The 21985-nt window shown below is 39.7% G+C and overlaps 1 protein-coding gene across 1 annotated transcript in view; it reads right to left on the bottom strand.

Annotated features, from left to right (window-relative positions):
- Nucleotides 1-17153, bottom strand: part of Rpt1 (26S proteasome regulatory subunit Rpt1) — a 58667-nt gene extending 41514 nt beyond the window's left edge. The window contains exons 1-2 of the mRNA XM_053795734.2: nucleotides 16988-17153; nucleotides 12984-13021 (exon numbers count right to left, since the gene is read on the bottom strand). Of these exons, the coding sequence (XP_053651709.1) occupies nucleotides 12984-13021; nucleotides 16988-17057 (108 nt within the window). The 5' untranslated portion in view covers nucleotides 17058-17153. The remainder of the gene's footprint in view (nucleotides 1-12983; nucleotides 13022-16987) is intronic.
- Between the last annotated feature and the right edge of the window lie 4832 nt (nucleotides 17154-21985).

The raw sequence follows: 21985 nt of genomic DNA, 5'->3' as shown, positions 1-21985 counted from the left end.
TTCTTGTCTATTTCCTCTTATCTCCATGGGGAAGTGGAACAGAATTCTTCCTCCATAAGCCATGCGTTTCATAAGAGGCAACTAAAATGCTGGGAGCAAGGGGCTAGTAACCCCTTTGCCTGTATATATTACTAAATGTAAAAGGAGAAACTTTTGTTTTTCCTTTTGGGCCACCCCGCCACTGTGGGATGCAGCCAGTGTGTTGAAAGAAAGATTACAGATAAATGAAAATCATGACATAATGGATTATAATTTAACTTCTTGCACTGATTCAGTCCAGCATTTGAACTACTGGGACTGACAAATACATAACTCAGGAGAGTTAGCTATTACAAAACTCAGTGACCACTTTATTAGGTGCACCTTTCTAGTACAGTGGACCCCCGCATACCGTACGCATCGCATACCATACAATCCGCATACCGGTCGCTTTGATCGCAAAAATTTTGCCTCGCATACCGCCCAAAAACCCGCTCACCGCTCTTCGTCCGAGACGCGTCCAATGTGCGGCCTGAGCCAGCCTCATATGTTCCGCCGGTGGCATTGTTTACCAGCCAGCCTCCGCGGTAACATCCAAGCATACAATCGGAATATTTCGTATTATTACAGTGTTTTCGGTGCTTTATCTGGAAAATAAGTGACCATGGGCCCCAAGAAAGCTTCTAGTTCCAACCCTACAGCAATAAGGGTGAGAATTCCAATAGAGATGAAGAAAGAGATCATTGATAAGTATGAAAGTGGAGTGCGTGTCGCCGACCTGGTCAGGTTGTACAAGAAACCCAAATCAACCATCTCTACTATTGTGGGCAACAGAAAGGCAATCAAGGAAGCTGTTCTTGCCAAAGGTTTAACTGTGTTTTCGAAACAGAGATTGCAAGTGATGGAAGATGTTGAGAGACTCTTATTGGTGTGGATAAATGAAAAACAGCTAGCAGGAGATAGCGTCTCTCAAGCGATCATAAGCGAAAAGGCTAGGAAGTTGCATGAGGATTTAATTAAAAAAATGCCTGCAACTAGTGATGATGTGAGTGAATTTAAGGCCAGCAAAGGTTGGTTTGAGAGATTTAAGAAGCGTAGTGGCATACATAGTGTGATAAGGCATGGTGAGGCTGCTAGTTCGGACCACAAAGCAGCTGAAAAATATGTGCAGGAATTCAAGGAGTACATAGAAAGTGAAGGACTGAAACCTGAACAAGTGTTTAATTGTGATGAAACAGGCCTGTTTTGGAAGAAAATGCCAAGCAGGACCTACATTACTCAGGAGGAAAAGGCACTCCCAGGACATAAGCCTATGAAAGACAGGCTTACTTTGTTGACGTGTTCCAATGCTACTGGTGATTGCAAAGTGAAGCCTTTATTAGTGTATCACTCTGAAACTACCAGACCGTTCAGGCAAAAGAATGTCCTCAAGGAGAATTTGTGTGTGCTGTGGAGGGCAAACAGTAAGGCATGGGTCACTAGGGACTTTTTCTATGACTGGTTACACCATGCATTTGCCCCCAATGTGAAAGATTACCTAACTGAAAAGAAATTAGAACTTAAGTGCCTCCTGGTGTTAGACAATGCCCCTGGTCATCCTACAGACTTGGCAGAGCGACTTTATGGGGACATGAAATTCATTAAGGTGAAGTTTTTGCCTCCTAATACCACTCCTCTCCTGCAGCCCATGGACCAGCAGGTTATTGCAAACTTCAAAAAACTGTACACAAAAGCTCTGTTTGAAAGGTGCTTTGTAGTGCCCTCAGAAACTCAACTGACTCTAAGAGAGTTTTGGAGAGAGCACTTTAATATCCTCAATTGTGTAAACCTTATAGGTAAGGCTTGGGAGGGAGTGACTAAGAAGACCTTGAACTCTGCTTGGAAGAAACTGTGGCCAGAATGTGTAGACAAAAGGGATTTTGAAGGGTTTGAGGCTAACCCTGAGAGGATTATGCCAGTTGAGGAATCCATTGTGGCATTGGGAAAGTCCTTAGGGTTGGAGGTTAGTGGGGATGATGTGGAAGAGTTGGTGGAGGAGGACAATGAAGAACTAACCACTGATGATTTGTAGATGAATGGTTCAGAGAACCGACATGTTGATAAATTAGACACATGTGCAACTCTTGGGTATCTTTATTGAGGAAACGTTTCGCCACACAGTGGCTTCATCAGTCCATACATAGGAGAAACTTGAAGAACAGGAGGAGAATGAGGTAATCAGTCCCTCAACCTTGAGTCGATGTGTTCAGTCCATCAATCTTGAGTAGAATACGGCAGATGAGCGGAGAAGCAGCTTATAAACCGTATGGCAGGAGAGGTGTAGCAGTCATAGGTAGTGTCACATTTGTTCAATGTGGAAGTAGGTTGTGCCCAAGAATTAGGCAAGCGAAGAATTCCTAAGTATTAAGATCCCAAGAAGTTGCAGTGTCTGACAGGTTTGTAGATGAATGGTTCAGAGAACCGACATGTTGATAAATTAGACACATGTGCAACTCTTGGGTATCTTTATTGAGGAAACGTTTCGCCACACAGTGGCTTCATCAGTCCTTACATAGGAGAAACCTACTTCCACATTGAACAAATGTGACACTACCTATGACTGCTACACCTCTCCTGCCATACGGTTTATAAGCTGCTTCTCCGCTCATCTGCCGTATTCTACTCAAGATTGATGGACTGAACACATCGACTCAAGGTTGAGGGACTGATTACCTCATTCTCCTCCTGTTCTTCAAGTTTCTCCTATGTATGGACTGATGAAGCCACTGTGTGGCGAAACGTTTCCTCAATAAAGATACCCAAGAGTTGCACATGTGTCTAATTTATAACCACTGATGAGCTGATAGATCAACTTCAACAGCAAGAGGCCAGACCTGAGGAAACTGGTTCAGAGGAGGGGAGAGAGAAATTGAAGAAGTTGCCTACTACAAAGATTAAGGAAATCTGTGCAAAGTGGCTTGAAGTGCAAACCTTCATGGATGAAAATCACCCTCACACAGCTATTGCAAGCCGTGCTGGTGACTATTACACTGACAATGTTGTGAAACACTTTAGGGAAGTCATAAAGGAAAGAGAGGTACAGGCCACTATGGACAGATATGTTGTGCGACAGAAGTCCAGTGACTCTGAAGCTGGTCCTAGTGGCATTAAAAGAAGAAGGGAAGTAACCCCAGAAAAGGACTCGACACTTCAAGTCTTAATGGAAGGGGATTCCCCTTCTAAACACTAACACTCTCTCTCCCCTCCTCCCATCCCATCAATCATCACCAGATCTTCAATAAAAGTAAGTGTCATGTAATTGTGCATGCCTTTTTCAGTTTGTGTGTATTAAAATTAACATTTCATGTGGTAAAAAAAATTTTTTTTCATACTTTTGGGTGTCTTGCACGGATTAATTTGATTTCCATTATTTCTTATGGGGAAAATTCATTTGCATACCGAACATTTCGCATAACAACCAGCCCTCTTGCACGGATTAAGGTCGCTATGCGGGGGTCCACTGTACTAGGAAGGGTCCCCCCTTTGCACCCAGAACAGCCTGAACTCTTCATGGTATGGATTCAACAAGGTGCTGGAAATATTCCTTAGAGATTCTGGTCCATGTTCACAAGATCATCATGCAGTTGCTGCAGAGTTTTCGGCTGCACATTCATGCTGTGAATCGCCTATTCTACCACATCCCATAGGTTTATGCCAAACTGTGACCCTAACATCTGCAGAAATAGCGATTCATCAAACCAAATGGCATTTTTCCAATCTTCAACTCTCCAGTTTTTGAGCCTGTGCCAAATGTAATCTTAGTTTCCTGTTCTTAGTTGGAAATCATGTCAACAGTATACCACTGACACTTGATGTGGTCTTCTACTGCTGTGTAGACCATCCATATGTACTTTAAGGTTCAACCTGTTGTGCATTCAGATACTCTTCTGCGAAATACTGTTGTAATGTGTGATTATTTGAGTTACTGTCATCTTCCTGTCAACTTGAACCAGTTTATTCATTCTCCTCTGATGTCTCTCATTAACAATATGTACGTTTTCACCCACGGAATTGCCTCTAACTGGATGTTTTGTGTTTGTCACACCATTCTCTGTAAAACCTAGGACTGTTGTGTGTGAAAATCCCAAGAGATCATCAGTTTCTAGGATACTCAAACCACATCATCAGGCACCAACAATAAATCATCCAACTATCTTCTTATCCATTCTGATGTTTGGTCTTAACAACAACTGAATCCCTTCACCATGTTTGCATGTTTTTGGGCACTGAGGTGCAGCCACATGACTGGCTGATTTAATATTTGCATTAACAGGTGTACAGGTGTACCTAGTAAAGTGGTCACTGAGTGTATTATTAGATTTATGGGGAAATGCTAAATCCATATTGGTCATACAGGCCCTTTGTAATGGGAGGTAATCAAGACTGATCCAAAGAAATGGATCATAGTGCCAACTTTTTTTTAACCAAGAGCCTATCAGATAAGAAATCGTAACTTTTTTTTTTTGGTCCAATTTCAAGTGTATGCAACTTTATTCTGTTGTTAAGGAGCAGTTTGCATCCTATACACATGTTTGCATGGACTTCTTGTTGCAAAGTTGCAAGATATTGCAAAATTGTATTTATCATAAAACCCTCCCTAACCTACAAAATTGGTAAGTTGTACAATGTTCTAGTCAACATCAGATGAAAGATAAAGTGTTAGATTATCTAGATTTCAAACTTTTTTGCGAGAAATGTCAATAGATTGCATTATAAAAAATTTTGAATTTTTTTTTTTTGGCGTTTTTTGAGAATAGGAGTCAATAAAAACAAAATGGTAAAACATATTGCAAAACAACTTTGAATACTATATAGAACCATCATTCATCAATATTGTCTGAAAAAATCATGACACTCCTATTATTACTCTTTGAAAATAAGGGAAACAAATGTCAATAACTTGTTCCTGAGTTATTCAAGTTTTTTTTTCTATAAAACTCTATGGAGATTAAACACCAAATTTGAGCGTGTTGCAAACCCCTATCATTGTTGATAACCCAGAGGCAACTGAGCAGCAACAACTCTGTACTCTTCACTTTAGTCATCACAGAACTTGCCATGTTGAGTATTTAGAATGAAATAATCATAATAGTAATTTTCTGAGTAAAAAAAAAAAAATAAAAACACTAATTGCCAACATGTCCTCTTGATGACAGCAAAAACATAAAAATTACATTTTTTAAAAAGCATACTTAGAAATATGATCGAAACAAGCTGCTTGCATCAACATGTTGCCAGAATTTTGCACTATTTTTTTGGTAAGAAAACCTAAAATTCCAAAAAATTTTCAACTTCAATTTTATGATCTCTAAATAACCTGTCTCTGCTCCCTTAACATCATGTCTTCCCCATCGAATAAATGAATTTGGTATACTGTACTATATAAACTAACTCCACGGAGAAGTGTCATAAGAGGCAACTAAAATGCAAGGGGCCAGTAACCCCTTCTCCTGTATAAATTACTAAATGTAAAAAGAAAAACTTTCTTAAAGTGTTTCTTCTCTTTCAGGTCACCCTGCCTTGGTGAAAGACAGCCGATGTGTTAAAAAAATAAAATATAAACTTTAAACATTTAAAGGGGAGGTCCTTAATTTATGCACAAAATTACCAGTACAGTACAACTAACCTAAGAGTTAAAATATATTGTAATTTTATTACATGAAGACCACAGCTATTACAATAACTCTGAGTACTTTGAAAAATGCCAGATTTGCCAAGCTAAATTGGCTGGCAGGTTGCAAGAAGCAACAGCTCATCTGATCAGGTACCTAATAGGAAAATTCAGTCTCATTCCAGGTTATGGGAGCTGAAGAGCTCAAGAAATCATCTAGAGGTAACAAGCTTGAATAAGAGACATTGAAACAAAGCTTTAAAAAAAACAAATACTGTATTACTAATAAAAGGGTACAAACTGGAGGTGTAGCACCAACAAGAGGTAAGACACTACAACAACAACAACAGAGAATCTCTTAACCCTTCAGTGGTCGTCACTTACTGACGCCAGGGTTCCTCACGTAGATCTACGTTTTGAGCACATCTCCCTCAGATAAGCAGCGAGCAGCAAATTTTGGCCTAGATACGAGAGAATAGGTTTGTGCAGCGAGTATGTATAAAATAAAAGATATCCTGCCCAACATGGAGAATGATAGGAAAAGCAAAACTCTGACCTTGTGTTTGGTTTAAAATAGTGACTTCTTATGGTTTTACTGGTTGTTTCTTGATACTAAGTGATAAATTGAAAGATATACTATTTTGAATGGTTTCAGGGCCAGAAGTAGACTGAATTTGGGCTCAAAATAATGGAAACCATTAGATTTTTGCAGATTTTGTTGAGGATAGGTAAGGCACCCTACAACTTCCCTGTCTGTTATATGGATTTTTCATAGGTCTGATTTAATTATTGGGATGCCATTAGCTATGACCAATCATTCCTGGCTATATTTTTTTTTCAATTTCTTGTGTGATGAGATCTGGGGACATGATTAATGAACAGAGAAAATGTTTTAGTTCCTAGAATGTCTACAGTGTTCAGTTTAGACTTTTTAAATTGGATTTTTTAATTTTCTGTAAAATTATGTAACATTTTATATAAAATTGTACCTTACAGGGTAGTTAGGATTGTCGAATGAACAGTTTCTTGTGTTCAAAGGACAGAATAGTAGACATACTAAGGAAATTGCTATGAATTTGGTTAAAGGGAGCAATGGAACTGGGTAGGGGTCAACCTTTCCTAGGCTGACCCCTACCCAGCCTTCCTTCCGTTACAGATTTATACACTAAGTCATTCTGTTTTGTTCCATCCTCTTTACATGTCCAAACCATTTCAATAACCCCTCCTCAGCCCTCTGGATAATAGTTTTGGTAATCCCGCACCTCCTCCTAATCTCCAAACTACGAATTCTCTACATTATATTCACACCACACATTGCCCTCAGACATGACATTTCCACTGCCTCCAGCCTTCTCCTTGTTGCAACATTCACCACCTATGCCTCACACCCATACAAGAGCATTGGTATAACTATACTCTCATACATTCCCTTCTTTCCTTTCATGGATAAAGTTCTTTGTCTCCACAGACTCCTCAGTGCACCACTCACCTTTTTCCCCTCGTCAATTCTAAGATTCACCTCGCCTTTCATAGACTCATCTTCTGACACGTCCACTCCCAATTATCTGAATACATTCACCTCCTCCATACTCTCTCCCTCCAATCTGATATCCAATCATCTGTTAACTAATTTTTTTTTATCCTCATTACCTTACTCTTTCCTATACAGTGGAACTTCTACTTACGAGTATAATCTATTCCATGACCTTGCTTGCAACTGGATTTGCTCGTTTGCAGAGTCAATTTTCCTCATTTAAATTAACTGAAATGGAATTAATTCATTCCAATGGAATTCCAGGCACGAGAAAATACTTCAATAATTTCCCTAATATCAACTCTACAGCTTATTTATCTCTCACAATTCATGTAATATGACATAATAAACAATATTAATAACATAGAAACATGATATATACACTAGAATGAATAAAATACATGTCATTAGGTATGTGGCTAGTGGTGGTGACAGCAGCCATTGTTGTTGGGGTTTATAGAGCCACCACAGTGGCCATTCCTGCTCCTGACTAGATGTGTAGAGAACCTAGGATAACCCAAAAAAGTCAGACAGAGTGACTTATAAGTGCTACACTCTTAATGCTATACTTAATTGCTACACTCTTAATGCTACACTTTGCCACTGCTGCTTCATGTTGTCTGCCACTGCTGCTTCATGTTGCCTGCCACTGCTACCTCATGATGTCTGCCACTGCTGCTTCATGTTGTTGCCACTGTTACCTCATGTGATGTCTGCCACTGCTGATTCATGTTGTCTGCCACTGCTACCTCATGAAGTCTACCACTGATGTCGCCAAAGAATCTAACATTTCTGCTATTTTGAGCTCAATTTCAAGGTACTTTTCATCGTGAAACCAATTAAAATCATATTTATTTTTGAAGTATAGCTTCCATTCTATCACATGAGGCCAAATAAAACGAGAATACAACCATAAAAACCATATGAAAATATACAGCTAAGGGGATGCTAATGGCTGAGAAGTGAACTCTGTTATTTATGGTCCGATTTCTTTCATTTTCGGTGTATGTTAAGAAGAATTTTTTCATCATACATTGCCCAAGTTTCAATAAGATAGTCCAAAAAACAACCGAGATCCAATTCCCTAGATCAAGAGCAAGAGCCCCTCACCAGTGTCACTTAACCTCCATCGAGGCCTGCTCGCATCTGGAAATTTTGCTCGCGTCTGGATGCAAAAAATCGACTGAGCAGCTGCTCGTATCTGGAAAAACTCGCACGTGGATGCACTCGTAAGTAGAGGTTCCACTGTATTCACTTTTAATTTCCTTCTTTTACATACCCTACCAAATTCATCAACCAATCTCTGCAACTTCTCTTCAGAATCTCCCAAAAGCACAGTGTCATCAGTAAAGAGCAACTGTGACAACTCCCACTTTGTGTTAAATTCTTTACCTTTTAACCCCACACCTCTTGCCATCTATAAATATACTGAACCACCATGGTGACATCACACATCTCTGCCTAAGGCCTACTTTTACTGGAAAATAATCTCTCTCTCACCTACATACTCTAACCTGAGCCTCACTATCCTTATAAAGACTTCACTGCATTCAATAATGTACCTTCTATTCCATACATTTGCAACATCTGCCACATTTCCCCCCCTATCCACCCTATCATATGCCTTATCCAAATCCATAAATGCCACAAAAACCTCTTTACCCTTATCTAAATACTGTTCACCTATATGTTTCACTTCAAACACTTGGTTTACATACCCCCTACCCTTCCTAAAGCCTCCTTATTCATCTACTATCCTGCTCTCCGTCTTATTCTTAATTCTTTCAGTAATAACTACCATACACTTTACCAGGTATACTCAACAGACTTGTTCCCCTATAATTTTTACACTCTTTTTTGTCCCCTTTGCCTTTATACAAAGGAACTATAAATGATCTCTGCCAATCACTAAATACCTTACCCTCTTCCATATATTTATTAAATAAAACAATAACCACTCCAAAACTATATCCCCACCTGCTTTTAACATTTCTATCTTTATCCCATCAATCCCAGCTGCTTTACCTCCTTTCATTCTACCCATTGCCCCACACACTTCCCCCCCCCCACACACAACTGGTTCTTCCTCACTCCTATAAGGTATTATTCCTCCTTGCCCTATACACGAAATCACAGCTTCTCTATCTTCATCAACATTTAACAATTTCTCAAAATATTCCCTCCATCTTCCTGATACCTTAACTTTCCATTTAATAACTCTCCTCTCCTATTTTTAACTAACAAATCCATTCGTTCCCTAGGCTTTCTCAACTTATTAATCTCACTCCAAAACTTTCTTATTCCCAACAAAACTTGTTGATAACATCTCACCCATTCTCTCATTTGCTTTCTTTTTACACTGCTTCACCACTCTCTTAACAACGCAACAAAAACAAAGGATAAAAATAATGAGCAGTAAGCGCACGAGGGAAATACAGTGGAACCTCGGCTTACGTATTTAATCCGTTCCGTGACCTTTTGTTCGTATCCGGAGTTGTTCGTATGCTGAGTCAATTTTCCTCATTTAAATTAATTGAAATGCAATTAATTCGTTCCAGCCTCTCAGGAGGCATGACAAAATAATGATAATATCAACTCTATGGCTTAGTTATCACAATTCATCTAATATGACATAATAAACAATATTAATAACACAGAAACATGATATATATACTCTAGAATGAATAAAATAGGCCATAATATGGCAAGTGATGGCGACACTGGCAGTGGCAGAAAGCATCCGCCATTTACTCTCCCACTCTAGTATCTTCCCAGTCCATAACCCCACACCTAACTTGTGTTTATCTATGATTAGTGGTGAGGCTGTCATATATGTAACCACAGGTGTGGTCAAGACAGATGTATATATAGGTGAAGACATGATCACTGTGGCCACAGTAGTGTTGGTGGTGGTGGCGGCGGTGGCAGCCACAGTAGTGGTGGCGGCAGCCAGCTGCTCCGGGACTCTATGCTGCTGCCTTCTTCGTTTCTCTAGCTTTTTTCATAGTTTCTGATCGTTTCTTGCTGATTGTATGCAAATGCTGTCTCTTTGGGTGATTAATATAGGGAACTGGAGCACAGATCCAATTCCATAGATCAAGAGCCCATTACCATGTACATACATGTACTAATAATAATTATAACAATAATAATAATAATAATAATAATATGTACAATGTAATACTAATAATAATAACAACAGTAAGGAGAAACTTCAAAAGGCTGCCAGTAGTTGGCACCACCATCAGCAAAATATTGGTAACCACTACTAGTACACTTTTCACCTGTCTAGACTTAAGTAGTCTATTAGTACAGTGGACCCCCGGTTCGCGATGTCATCGGTATCCTATAAATCCGGTATTCGATGCATTTTAATGCAAAAATTTTGCCTCGGTTCCCGTTAAAAAACCCGGTATACGATTCGTCCGAGACGTGTCCACGTGTGTGCCAGTGTTTACAAGCCAGCCAGTGTGCTCACATCTAAGGATACATTCGGTACATTCCATATTATCAGTGTTTTTGGTGCTTGTTTCTGCAAAATAAGTCACCATGGGCCCCAAGAAAGCTTCTAGTGCCAACCCTTCGAGAAAAAGGGTGCTAATGACTATTGAAATGAAGAAAGAGATAATTGCAAAGTACGAAAGTGGAGTGCGTGTGTCAGAGCTGGCCAGGTTGTATACAAAACCCAATCAACCATCTCTACTATAGTGACCAGGAAAACGGCAATCAAGAAAGCTGTTGTTGCAAAAGGTGCAACTGTGATTACAAAACAGCGACCGCAAGTGTTAGATGTTGAGAGACTGTTATTGGTGTGGATAAATGAAAAACAGATAGCAGGAGATAGCATCTCTCAAGCGATCATTTGTGACAAGGCTAGGCAGTTGCATGACGATTTGGTAAAGAAATTGCCTGCAACTAGTGGTGATGTGAGTGAATTTAAGGCCAGCAAAGGTTGGTTTGAAAGATTTAAGAATGGTGAGGCTGCCAGTGACTCTAAAGCTGGTCCTAGTGGCATTAAAAGAAGGGAAGTGTAACCCCGGAAAAGGACTTGCTACCTTAAGTCCTATTGGAAGGGGGTTCCCCTTCTAAACATTAACAACTTCGACACTCTCCCCTCCTCCCATCCCATCAATCATCACCAGATCTTCATTAAAGGTAAGTGTCATGTATTCTATTGTTAGTAGAGTACTACAAACTGTGCATGTCTTCTTCAGTTTGTGTGCATTAAACTTAATATTTCATGCGGTAAAATTTTTTTTTTCATACTTTTGGGTGTCTTGCACGGATTAATTTGATTTCCATTATTTCTCATGGGGAAAATTGATTCGCTTTTCGATAATTTTGGTTTACGATGAGCTCTCAGGAACAGATTAATATTGCAAACCAGGGGTCCGCTGTATTAGGTTAGCCCTTTCAGGGTCGAGAGGCCCTCTCCTAAACTTGTTCTCAGGGTCGAAAATTTTTCGGAAAAAAAAATTATCTTTTCTTATGAAATGATAGAGAATCTTTTCCTGGTCATAATGACACCAAAAGTTTGAAATTTGATGGAAAACTTACGAAATTATGCTCTTGCGAAGTTAGCAGTCTTGCCGATGTTTACGCATTGGCGATTTTGCCCACTTTGAGCCCTATTTTCGGCCAATTCATGTGTACTAGTCGATAAAAATCATATTTATTTCGCTAGAACTCCATTTTTTCTATCGAATGAGTACAAGAAACCACCCATTTACCTATTTCAACTATCCAATAAAGTGGTTAGAAATTGGCAATTTTGCCAATTTCACACAAATTTCAGAAGATACCAATTTCCAAATAGGGTCCAGAATAAACAAGACAGACATTTCTGGCACTAAAATAACAAGTTCTCTGTTCGTTAGTCATGTCCCCAGGCCCCTCTTATATTTATTTTGCTTTCCACTTTGAATTTTTATTCTCACAAAAAATAGAAGATTTACTGTTATGCAGACTACTGCATTAGTGTAGAAATGGTATAAATAATATCAGCGCACTTGTGAAAGAATATCTGACTCACCAGTTGACGTATTGGATGCTTGGCATGATTTGTTTACTTTTGAACTTTGGTAAAAATCGAACATTTCTGCTACTTTGAGCTCAGTTTCAAGGTACTTTTCAAAATCATCTCAATTTCTGCAATATGTCTTCCAGTCTATAAAATGAGACCAGGAAAACTAGAATACAACCACAAATACCATACGAAAATACAGTGCAAAGTCGCTGTTTTAATCCAAAAACACGGTCAAAGTTTTTTTTCTCATTACGCACTGTGTGCTGCAGGATTTTTTTTATACTGCGCACACTGACCACAATGACCCATTCTTTCATATGTAGGCCTACCAGCTTTCTCTCGTTAGATTTATAGGCGCTACAATTTAGGCATTCTAGTACGTCAATAACCCTGGTGCGTAAGCCGTACTAGTACGTCGAAAACCCTGAAAGGGTTAAGTATGCCAGAAATGCCTCGGCATGGCAGTGGCTTTCTTTGCTCCAATCATATTATGATATGTAAACACACATTGTAACCTTTGCAAAGAAATAATTTTATTTATTTATTTATTTAAGGAACCTCCCTTGAGGGGGAAGTTCGCATCCTGAAATTTCCTTCATATCCAGAAGCAAAAACATCGACCAAATGATGATTCGTATCCTGAAAAATTCGCATGGTGGGGCGTTCGTAAGCCGGAGGTTCCACTGTACTGTACCTACAAAGGATTTTGCTACTACACGTGTCTTTTTTCATGATTGATTGAAGTTACATATACTGGTTCTTTAAATGTCTGCTGCCTGGTATACTGTACTTACATATGACTTCAGTAGGGTAATGTCAGCTTCATCAAGCACTGGAAAATAAATATAAACTATTAATTACAAATGAAAGATATCTATTTCAGTGAACAATGAGCACCATAAATCTATGGTAATTATCTACTTGTTATTACCTAACCATACAAGAATCATTAATCAATCTGAAGAAAATAAATCAGTCTGCCATATAAAATATTTTAAAATTACAGCACTCCTGTTTCATTATAATTTACAGAGATGTTCTACAAGTGTACAATGTTATTCATTATTGTGTCACCACTCTGCAATAAAGGATATTAGTGACTGCAGAGCACCTGTGCAAATATTCTCTCAAGGAGAAGATATTCACAAAGTGAATATTTTCTCCTTGAGAGAATATTGTTCATTTTGGATAGCCACAATGCAAATAACTCTCTCTCCTGAACTTACAAAACTTATGAACATAACATAGTTAAGAATAAATGGGAGCAGAGGACATAAGAAGGAACAGTGCAGAAGGCCTACTGGCCCATGCAAGGCAGGTCCTTGTCCACTTATTTCAAAAAGTTCTGAAGCTCGGGAAAAATACCTGGAAGTACAAACAGCATAAGGAGTGGACCTTGGCTGGTTAACTAGGATTAATGTATGGCATTCCACCTGATAAGATAGAATTCTTGCTTTCACCTGACAGCAGAGGTAGCATGGGTTAACATGGTCTAATAAACATACTGCAGTGTTGCTGGTGTTTCCCGAGCAATGGCAACCATACATCATAATTAATCTGTACACCAACACTTAATTCATCAAATCTGATTCACAGTAAACCTTTCACATTTGAAAAGACTTTGCTCAAATTTTTAAAACTTTGTGAGTTAGCCATCCAGGAAAACCCAATACTGTCAGTGTTATCATCGAAAACTGTCTATCTTATTCCCATTGTGGTCCTTTAATCTTGGCCCCCAGGATGTAACCCACACCAGTCAACTAACACCCAGGTACCTACTTACTGCTAAGTGAATAGGGGCAGCAGGTGTAAGGTGACATGCCCAGTATTTCCACCCATGCTGGGAACTGAACCATGGACATTCAGTGTACATGTATAAGACAAGTAGGTTATCAACTGAGCCACAATATTTGGATGATTATAAATGTTTTACATACTAACCTAAGGTATATCCCTTTGTCGCACAGCAGCAAAAATTTTCGTGCTTAAACACGTGCACCTTTACGCATGTCATCCTACTCGCGCCGCGCATCTGGATTCCCGTTCTTTAATTCTAACCAATCACAAGCCTTCCCAGAGTCACTTCAGCTAAGTGGTGATGCCGTTTGCCGGCTTCCCATTGGTTGAGAGAAAATATAAACACGTGTGGCTTGCCGTCACTCAGAGTGGGTTTTTTCCATCCAGTGTCACTAATATACTCTTGGATTTTACCCTCTACAATGTCGGTAAGTACTGATTGTTGTGTTTAGTGCGTACATGAATAGTTTAGGCATATTTTGATATATACATAAAGTCTGTTTGAAGCATAATGTGAGTGTAGCATGCAGTTGAAAAAAGTGCAACAAAGGAAGCGCGAAAATGTTCGTTGCTGCCCTTTTAGTGACAGTACACTTTCAGTAAAATAAATATTTATAAAAAAATTTATATTGCATTTATGAATTCTGTAGTGGTCTGGATCTATACAGAAGGTTTTTATTGTCCTTCCAGATCAATGAGAAATTGTTTTATGGGGAGCCCTCCAGCACCAGGTCAAAATATGTTTGCATTTTGGAGGACAGTGACTCAGAACCGGAGGTAGATGAATCAGAATTGCTGGATAGTGGTGATGAACACTACTTGCCATTGGATGCAGAGGTGTCAAGTGATGATAAGGAGGAAGAAAGGCCAGCCAAAAAGCAGAAATTAGTAAAGATAAAGAAAGGTATTACGATTGAGGAGTACCCTGATGAGGAACATATTTATGATGATATTGCTCTTCAAGGTCAATCTCAGTGGTCCCAGGTTGACCTCCAAAATGATCCTTTGCTGGCATATGAACATGAACTATCAATTAGCAATATAGAATAACTGCTCTTCCTCATGAATCTCAGGAATATGGGACTTGAAAGTTTTATCCCATTGCAATGTGTCCATGTTGCTATTTGTTTCATTTTTATATTTTTCTAATACTTACAAAATGTTTTGATACAAGTTCCATTTATGTTTTTGATATTGTCTGTTTGTATAATAAATTTAAAAAATAGTTATTGGGTGTTTTATTAACAATTGCAAGTTTGCAACATTCAAATTTATACTCCCTGTCGTGCAAGAGTGAAAATTTTCGCCTTTCGGAGATTAGCAATTGCTCGAAAACTAACCATTTGAATTCCATTTATATGGCCTCATTCAACTTATATTGAGATACTCTATCGACTCTAGGGAGTTCTGTTTGAATTTCTAATGTATCAGAAATTGCCCTCTGAAGGGATATATTACCTATACATCAAGGCTTTAAGGCTTGATTGGCAATGCTCTCACCTCACACATTAAGTGTTTGTGGTTCAATCCCAACATTGGTGGAAATGTTGGGTGTGTTTCCTTGTACCTACTGTTCCTGTCCACCTAGCAGTAAGTAGGTACTTGGGTGTTTGTCAACTGGTGTGGGTGACATCTTGGGGGACAAGATTAAAGGACCACAATGGAAAAAAGACAGACAGTCCTCAATGACACACTTTTCTGGGTTATCTTGGGTGGTTAAAACTCCTTACCCTGGGTTATCCTGGATGGCTACTAATCTTGGGTTAAAAATCCAAAGAAACCTCCTCTTATCCTTGCCTAAAGTACACATCACTGCTTTGGCACTGTACCCAAGCAAGTGAGCCATCACGTGATAATATAAACAAATAAAAACTACATATTGTATACTAGAGAAATAAAATTTGTCCAGTAGTTCAGTCGGCAGCACACTCAGCTCACACACTAAGGTCTGGGGGTTGATCCCCAGTACGGGTGAAAATACGTATTAGGATGTGTTTCCTTAAGACACCTGATGTCCATGTTCACTTAGCAGTAAAATTGGTACGTGGGTGTTAGTAGATTGGTGTGGGTCGCATCCTGGGGACAAAACTGACCTAATTTACAGGAAATGCTCTGCATAACAAGCGCCTTTCTATATAGTAGATCATTGACATCAGCTAGGACTGTAAACCTTGTACATGAACTTGTAGAAATAAAGATATTATTATCATTATTCTTTGATTTTCAAAAAAGTCAAATTAAGCGACTCCTTCTCACGGTGAATTAATTTGCTGTATTCTTGGAAGTGCCAAACCCATAGGGGCCATATAATGCCTGGTGAAATGAAAAGCTAATCAGGTTCGATCCAAGGAAAGTGGCCACTGGTCCAATTCCTTGGATGAAGAGCCTCTCCAGGCTCCTGAGGGGTGTGTATGTGTGTATGTATGTATGTATGTATGTATATGTATATATAAACACCCAGTAAAAATACCTAAGTTCATACATACCATTTAGTATTCAGCTGTGATATACTTAAGTCCATATTTATAGTATATATTTGTCGAAATGTTAGGCTAGCTAACTGAAAAAAAAGGTAAAATACAACACAGCAGCGAGGAAGTTAGTTTAGTTTAATATTATTATTATGCACCACATACCCATCCTGTGGGCGGTAGTCAGAAGATTAGAGGTACATAATGGGTCCAGGGACTGGACTCCAAAGTTTTGATAGCTGAGCAAGTTACAAAGGTAATGAACTCCAGGTAAGTCTGGTCATAATCATGACAAGTTACAAAGGTAATGAACTCCAGGTAAGTCTGGTCATAATCATGACAAGTTACAAAGGTAATGAACTCCAGGTAAGTCTGGTCATAATCATGACAAGTTACAAAGGTAATGAACTCCAGGTAGGTCTGGTCATAATCATGACAAGTTACAAAGGCGGCGAGGAAGTCAACTGCTTCATATATTTCGCTCAAAAAAATGCAATAACCTAAATATTAGGATGTACACAATGGCTTACTCTTAATAGGCTCATCATCGCCTTTATCCTCGTTGGTTTTCCTCATGTCTGCTCCTAAATGGTCAGGCATTTTGAGATATTTAAGTGAGGAGAGGCAGGAGCAGCAGCAGCAGTGTTATGATGACTCTCACTCCACCATGACTCTCAACACTCTTTTGTTTATCACTAGTAAAGCAAGACTAAGTAACCTAACTTTATTTAAGTACAGGTACACATAACTACAATTATCATACCTAGTGTAAACTACTTAGGATAACAAAAAAAAAGTCAAAGTGACTTATTTCCATTGTGGTCCTTAATTTTCACCAGTAAGTAACCTAAAGTAATGCTGGGTAAAGTAAGTTTATTTAGGCACAAGTACATATAAGTACAATTACCATAGCTTAACATAAGTGTACATTACTTAAGATAACCCAAAAATGCCGGTGACTTTGTTTTCATTAGACATATGTAAATTAAGTCAATGTAACGCATCGAGTAATGGTACGTAAAATAAATGCAAAGTAACGTCAAGTTGAAGTTAAGTAAGGTTTATTTAACGTAAAAGAAAAGTAAAGTGTATGTAATGTAAAAGTAAGGTCAACGTAATGTAAAAGTGAGGTCAATGTAATGTAAAAGTGAGGTCAATGTAATGTAAAAGTAAGGTCAACGTAATGTAAAAGTAAGGTCAACGTAATGTAAAAGTAAGGTCAACGTAATGTAAAAGTAAGGTCAACGTAATGTAAAAGTAAGGTCAACGTAATGTAAAAGTAAGGTCAACGTAATGTAAAAGTAAGGTCAATGTAATGTAAAAGTAAGGTCAACGTAATGTAAAAGTAAGGTCAACGTAATGTAAAAGTAAGGTCAACGTAATGTAAAAGTAAGGTCAACGTAATGTAAAAGTAAGGTCAACGTAATGTAAAAGTGAGGTCAATGTAATGTAAAAGTGAGGTCAATGTAATGTAAAAGTAAGGTCAACGTAATGTAAAAGTGAGGTCAATGTAATGTAAAAGTAAGGTCAACGTAATGTAAAAGTAAGGTCAACGTAATGTAAAAGTAAGGTCAACGTAATGTAAAAGTAAGGTCAACGTAATGTAAAAGTAAGGTCAACGTAATGTAAAAGTAAGGTCAACGTAATGTAAAAGTAAGGTCAACGTAATGTAAAAGTAAGGTCAATGTAATGTAAAAGTTAGTTTAATGTGTGTTATGGACCGCATATCCATCCTGTGGGCGGTAGTCAAAAGATTACAGAGGTAGTCAAGTGTAGTCAAAGATAAGATAAAACCAATATTGCAAACTAGAAATACCGCAGGAAATAGCAAACAAGAGGACTCCACTAGCAATAGTGAGGATATATTACCAAAAGCAACTGGTGGGAGCTCCATTGTTGGTGCTAGGTAGGATAGAAGTAAGACAGGGAAACATGCACCAACAGGGAATACAGTCACAGAAACCCAAGGCAAACGGAAACCAAGCCTGTGCACATACTATGCACTTGGTATCTGCAGGCATGGGAAATCTGGAAAAACAGATGGGACGTGCAACAATGACCACCCTAGAAAATGCCATGCCCATATGACAACAGGAAAATGCAAACTCCCTTCCTGTAAGCTTTTTCACCCTGAACTGTGTACCTCTTCAGTACAGGAAAGACTGTGCTATAACTTAAATTGCCAGGCATACCATCTAAAGGGGACAAAAAGATACAAAACATCCAGGCCATGGGAAAACCTGGGTAGCCACAGCCACTCAAGAGGGAGAGATTTTTAGTGCCAGGAAGGAAAAAAGACTGGCAGGAAATGGCAGAAATTGTACACCAAATCCAGTCATTCCTGGAGTGGAACCACAGTCGATGGCCTCCACTCCAAACCAACAGATACAGATACTAATGCCGGAAAAAAAATCCCCCCCCCAGTACCAACAATACCACCAGTCCGATAACATTCTTCTTGGTAAATATACAGGGTCTAAAGCCAGCAACAAACAACAAAATACCTTTCATCCGTGGACTGCTTGCAGAGGCAAAGGCAATGTTCGCGGCTTTCACTGAGACCCACATAAAGGATCACTTGGACAACGAAATATGGATCCCAGGTTACAACCTATACAGATGTGACAGAGTGAACAGGCAAAAGGGGGGGGGGTTGGCCTGTACATTGCAGAGTCACTTGTTTGCACAGAACTGCTAAATGCCTCAAATGATGTAGTGGAAGTTTTAGCAGTAAAGGTCGAGAACCAAAACCTAGTCATTGTGGTAGTCTACAAGCCTCCGGATGCAACATCCCAGCAATTCCAGGAACAGCTGTTAAAAATTGACCACTGTCTGGAAAATCTTCCAGCTCCTGCACCCAACATCTTGCTCCTGGGGGATTTCAACTTAAGGCACCTAAAATGGAGGAATATAGCAAATAATATTGTTGCAGAAATAACACCAGGAGGCAGCTCTGATGAAAACTCACACTCACGCGAGCTTTTAAATCTCTGCACAAAATTCAATTTAAACCAGCAAATAATAGAGCCTACTAGACTGGAGAATACACTAGACCTCATCTTCACTAACAATGATGATCTGATAAGAAATGTCACCATATCAAAAACAATATACTCAGATCACAACATAATTGAGGTTCAGTCATGTATGCGCGGAGCCCCAGACCGACATAATGAGATTAGTCACGAGGGAGCTTTCACCAAATTCAACTTCAATAACAAAAACATAAAGTGGGACCAAGTAAACCAAGTCCTAACCGATATAAGCTGGGAAGATATACTAGGCTGGAATATTGCTGCACTCTAACAGCACCTTTCAAGGCAGGTGAAATTGCCGACCTAGAAAATGTACAGAGAACTTTCACGGTGCGCATAACGGAGATAAAACACCTCAATTACTGGGAGCGCTTGAGGTTTCTAAACCTGTATTCCCTGGAACGCAGGAGGGAGAGATACATGATTATATACACCTGGAAAATCCTAGAGGGACTAGTACCGAACTTGCACACGAAAATCACTCACTACGAAAGCAAAAGACTTGGCAGACGATGCACCATCCCCCCAATGAAAAGCAGGGGTGTCACTAGCACGTTAAGAGACCATACAATAAGTGTCAGGGGACCGAGACTGTTCAACTGCCTCCCAGCACACATAAGGGGGATTACCAACAGACCCCTGGCAGTCTTCAAGCTGGCACTGGACAAGCACCTAAAGGCAGTTCCTGATCAGCCGGGCTGTGGCTCGTACGTTGGTTTGCGTGCAGCCAGCAGCAACAGCCTGGTTGATCAGGCGCTGATCCACCAGGAGGCCTGGTCACAGACCGGGCCGCGGGGGCGTTGACCCCCGAAACACTCTCCAGGTAAACTCCAGGTAAGCAACAAAGACCCCAACTTATGCCTAGAACAGATTAACTCGGTGGCACTCGATGCATGCACAAGGCTTATTCCTCTAAGAAAAAGGAGGAGTAGATGTAAAATAGAAAGAGACAGGCGCTCCCTTTACAGGCGACGGAAAAGAATAACAGAGCGGCTAAAAGAGGTCAATATATCTGAAATGCGTAGGGAGACACTGGTCAGAGAAATAGCAAGCATCGAACTTAAGCTAAAGGAATCTTATAGGAGTCAGGAATCGCGGGAAGAACTAAAAGCCATAAATGAAATTGAAAGAAACCCATAGTATTTCTTCTCCTATGCCAAATCAAAATCGAGAACAACGTCGAGTATTGGGCCCCTACTTAAACAAGATGGGTCCTACACAGATGACAGCAAGGAAATGAGTGTGCTACTCAAGTCCCAATATGACTCAGTTTTTAGCAAGCAGCTAACCAGACTGAGAGTCGAAGATCAAAATGAATTTTTTATGAGAGAGCCACAAAATTTGATTAACACAAGCCTATCCGATGTTATCCTGACGCCAAATGACTTCGAACAGGCGATAAATGACATGCCCATGCACTCTGCCCCAGGTCCAGACTCATGGAAATCTGTGTTCATCAAGAACTGCAAGAAGCCCCTATCACGAGCCTTTTCCATCCTATGGAGAGGGAGCATGGACACGGGGGTCGTCCCACAGTTACTAAAAACAACAGACATAGCCCCACTTCACAAAGGGGGCAGTAAAGCAACAGCAAAGAACTACAGACCAATAGCACTAACATCCCATATCATAAAAATCTTTGAAAGGGTCCTAAGAAGCAAGATCACCACCCATCTAGAAACCCATCAGTTACACAACCCAGGGCAACATGGGTTTAGAACAGGTCGCTCCTGTCTGTCTCAACTATTGGATCACTACGACAGGGTCCTAAATGCACTAGAAGACAAAAAGAATGCAGATGTAATATATACAGACTTTGCAAAAGCCTTCGACAAGTGTGACCATGGCGTAATAGCGCACAAAATGCGTGCTAAAGGAATAACAGGAAAAGTCGGTCGATGGATCTATAATTTCCTCACTAACAGAACACAGAGAGTAGTCGTCAACAGAGTAAATTCCGAGGCAGCTACGGTGAAAAGCTCTGTTCCACAAGGCACAGTACTCGCTCCCATCTTGTTCCTCATCCTCATATCCGACATAGACAAGGATGTCAGCCACAGCACCGTGTCTTCCTTTGCAGATGACACCCGAATCTGCATGACAGTGTCTTCCATTGCAGACACTGCAAAGCTCCAGGCGGACATCAACCAAATCTTTCAGTGGGCTGCAGAAAACAATATGAAGTTCAACGATGAGAAATTTCAATTACTCAGATATGGTAAACATGAGGAAATTAAATCTTCAAAACAAATTCTGGCCACAAAATAGAGCGAAACACCAACGTCAAAGACCTGGGAGTGATCATGTCGGAGGATCTCACCTTCAAGGACCATAACATTGTATCAATCGCATCTGCTAGAAAAATGACAGGATGGATAATGAGAACCTTCAAAACTAGGGAGGCCAAGCCCATGATGACACTCTTCAGGTCACTTGTTCTATCTAGGCTGGAATATTGCTGCACACTAACAGCACCTTTCAAGGCAGGTGAAA

The sequence above is a fragment of the Cherax quadricarinatus genome, chromosome 69 (genome assembly GCF_038502225.1).
Source record: "Cherax quadricarinatus isolate ZL_2023a chromosome 69, ASM3850222v1, whole genome shotgun sequence".
Classification (NCBI taxonomy): domain Eukaryota; kingdom Metazoa; phylum Arthropoda; class Malacostraca; order Decapoda; family Parastacidae; genus Cherax; species Cherax quadricarinatus.
This window is presented reverse-complemented; position numbering and strand designations above follow the sequence as displayed.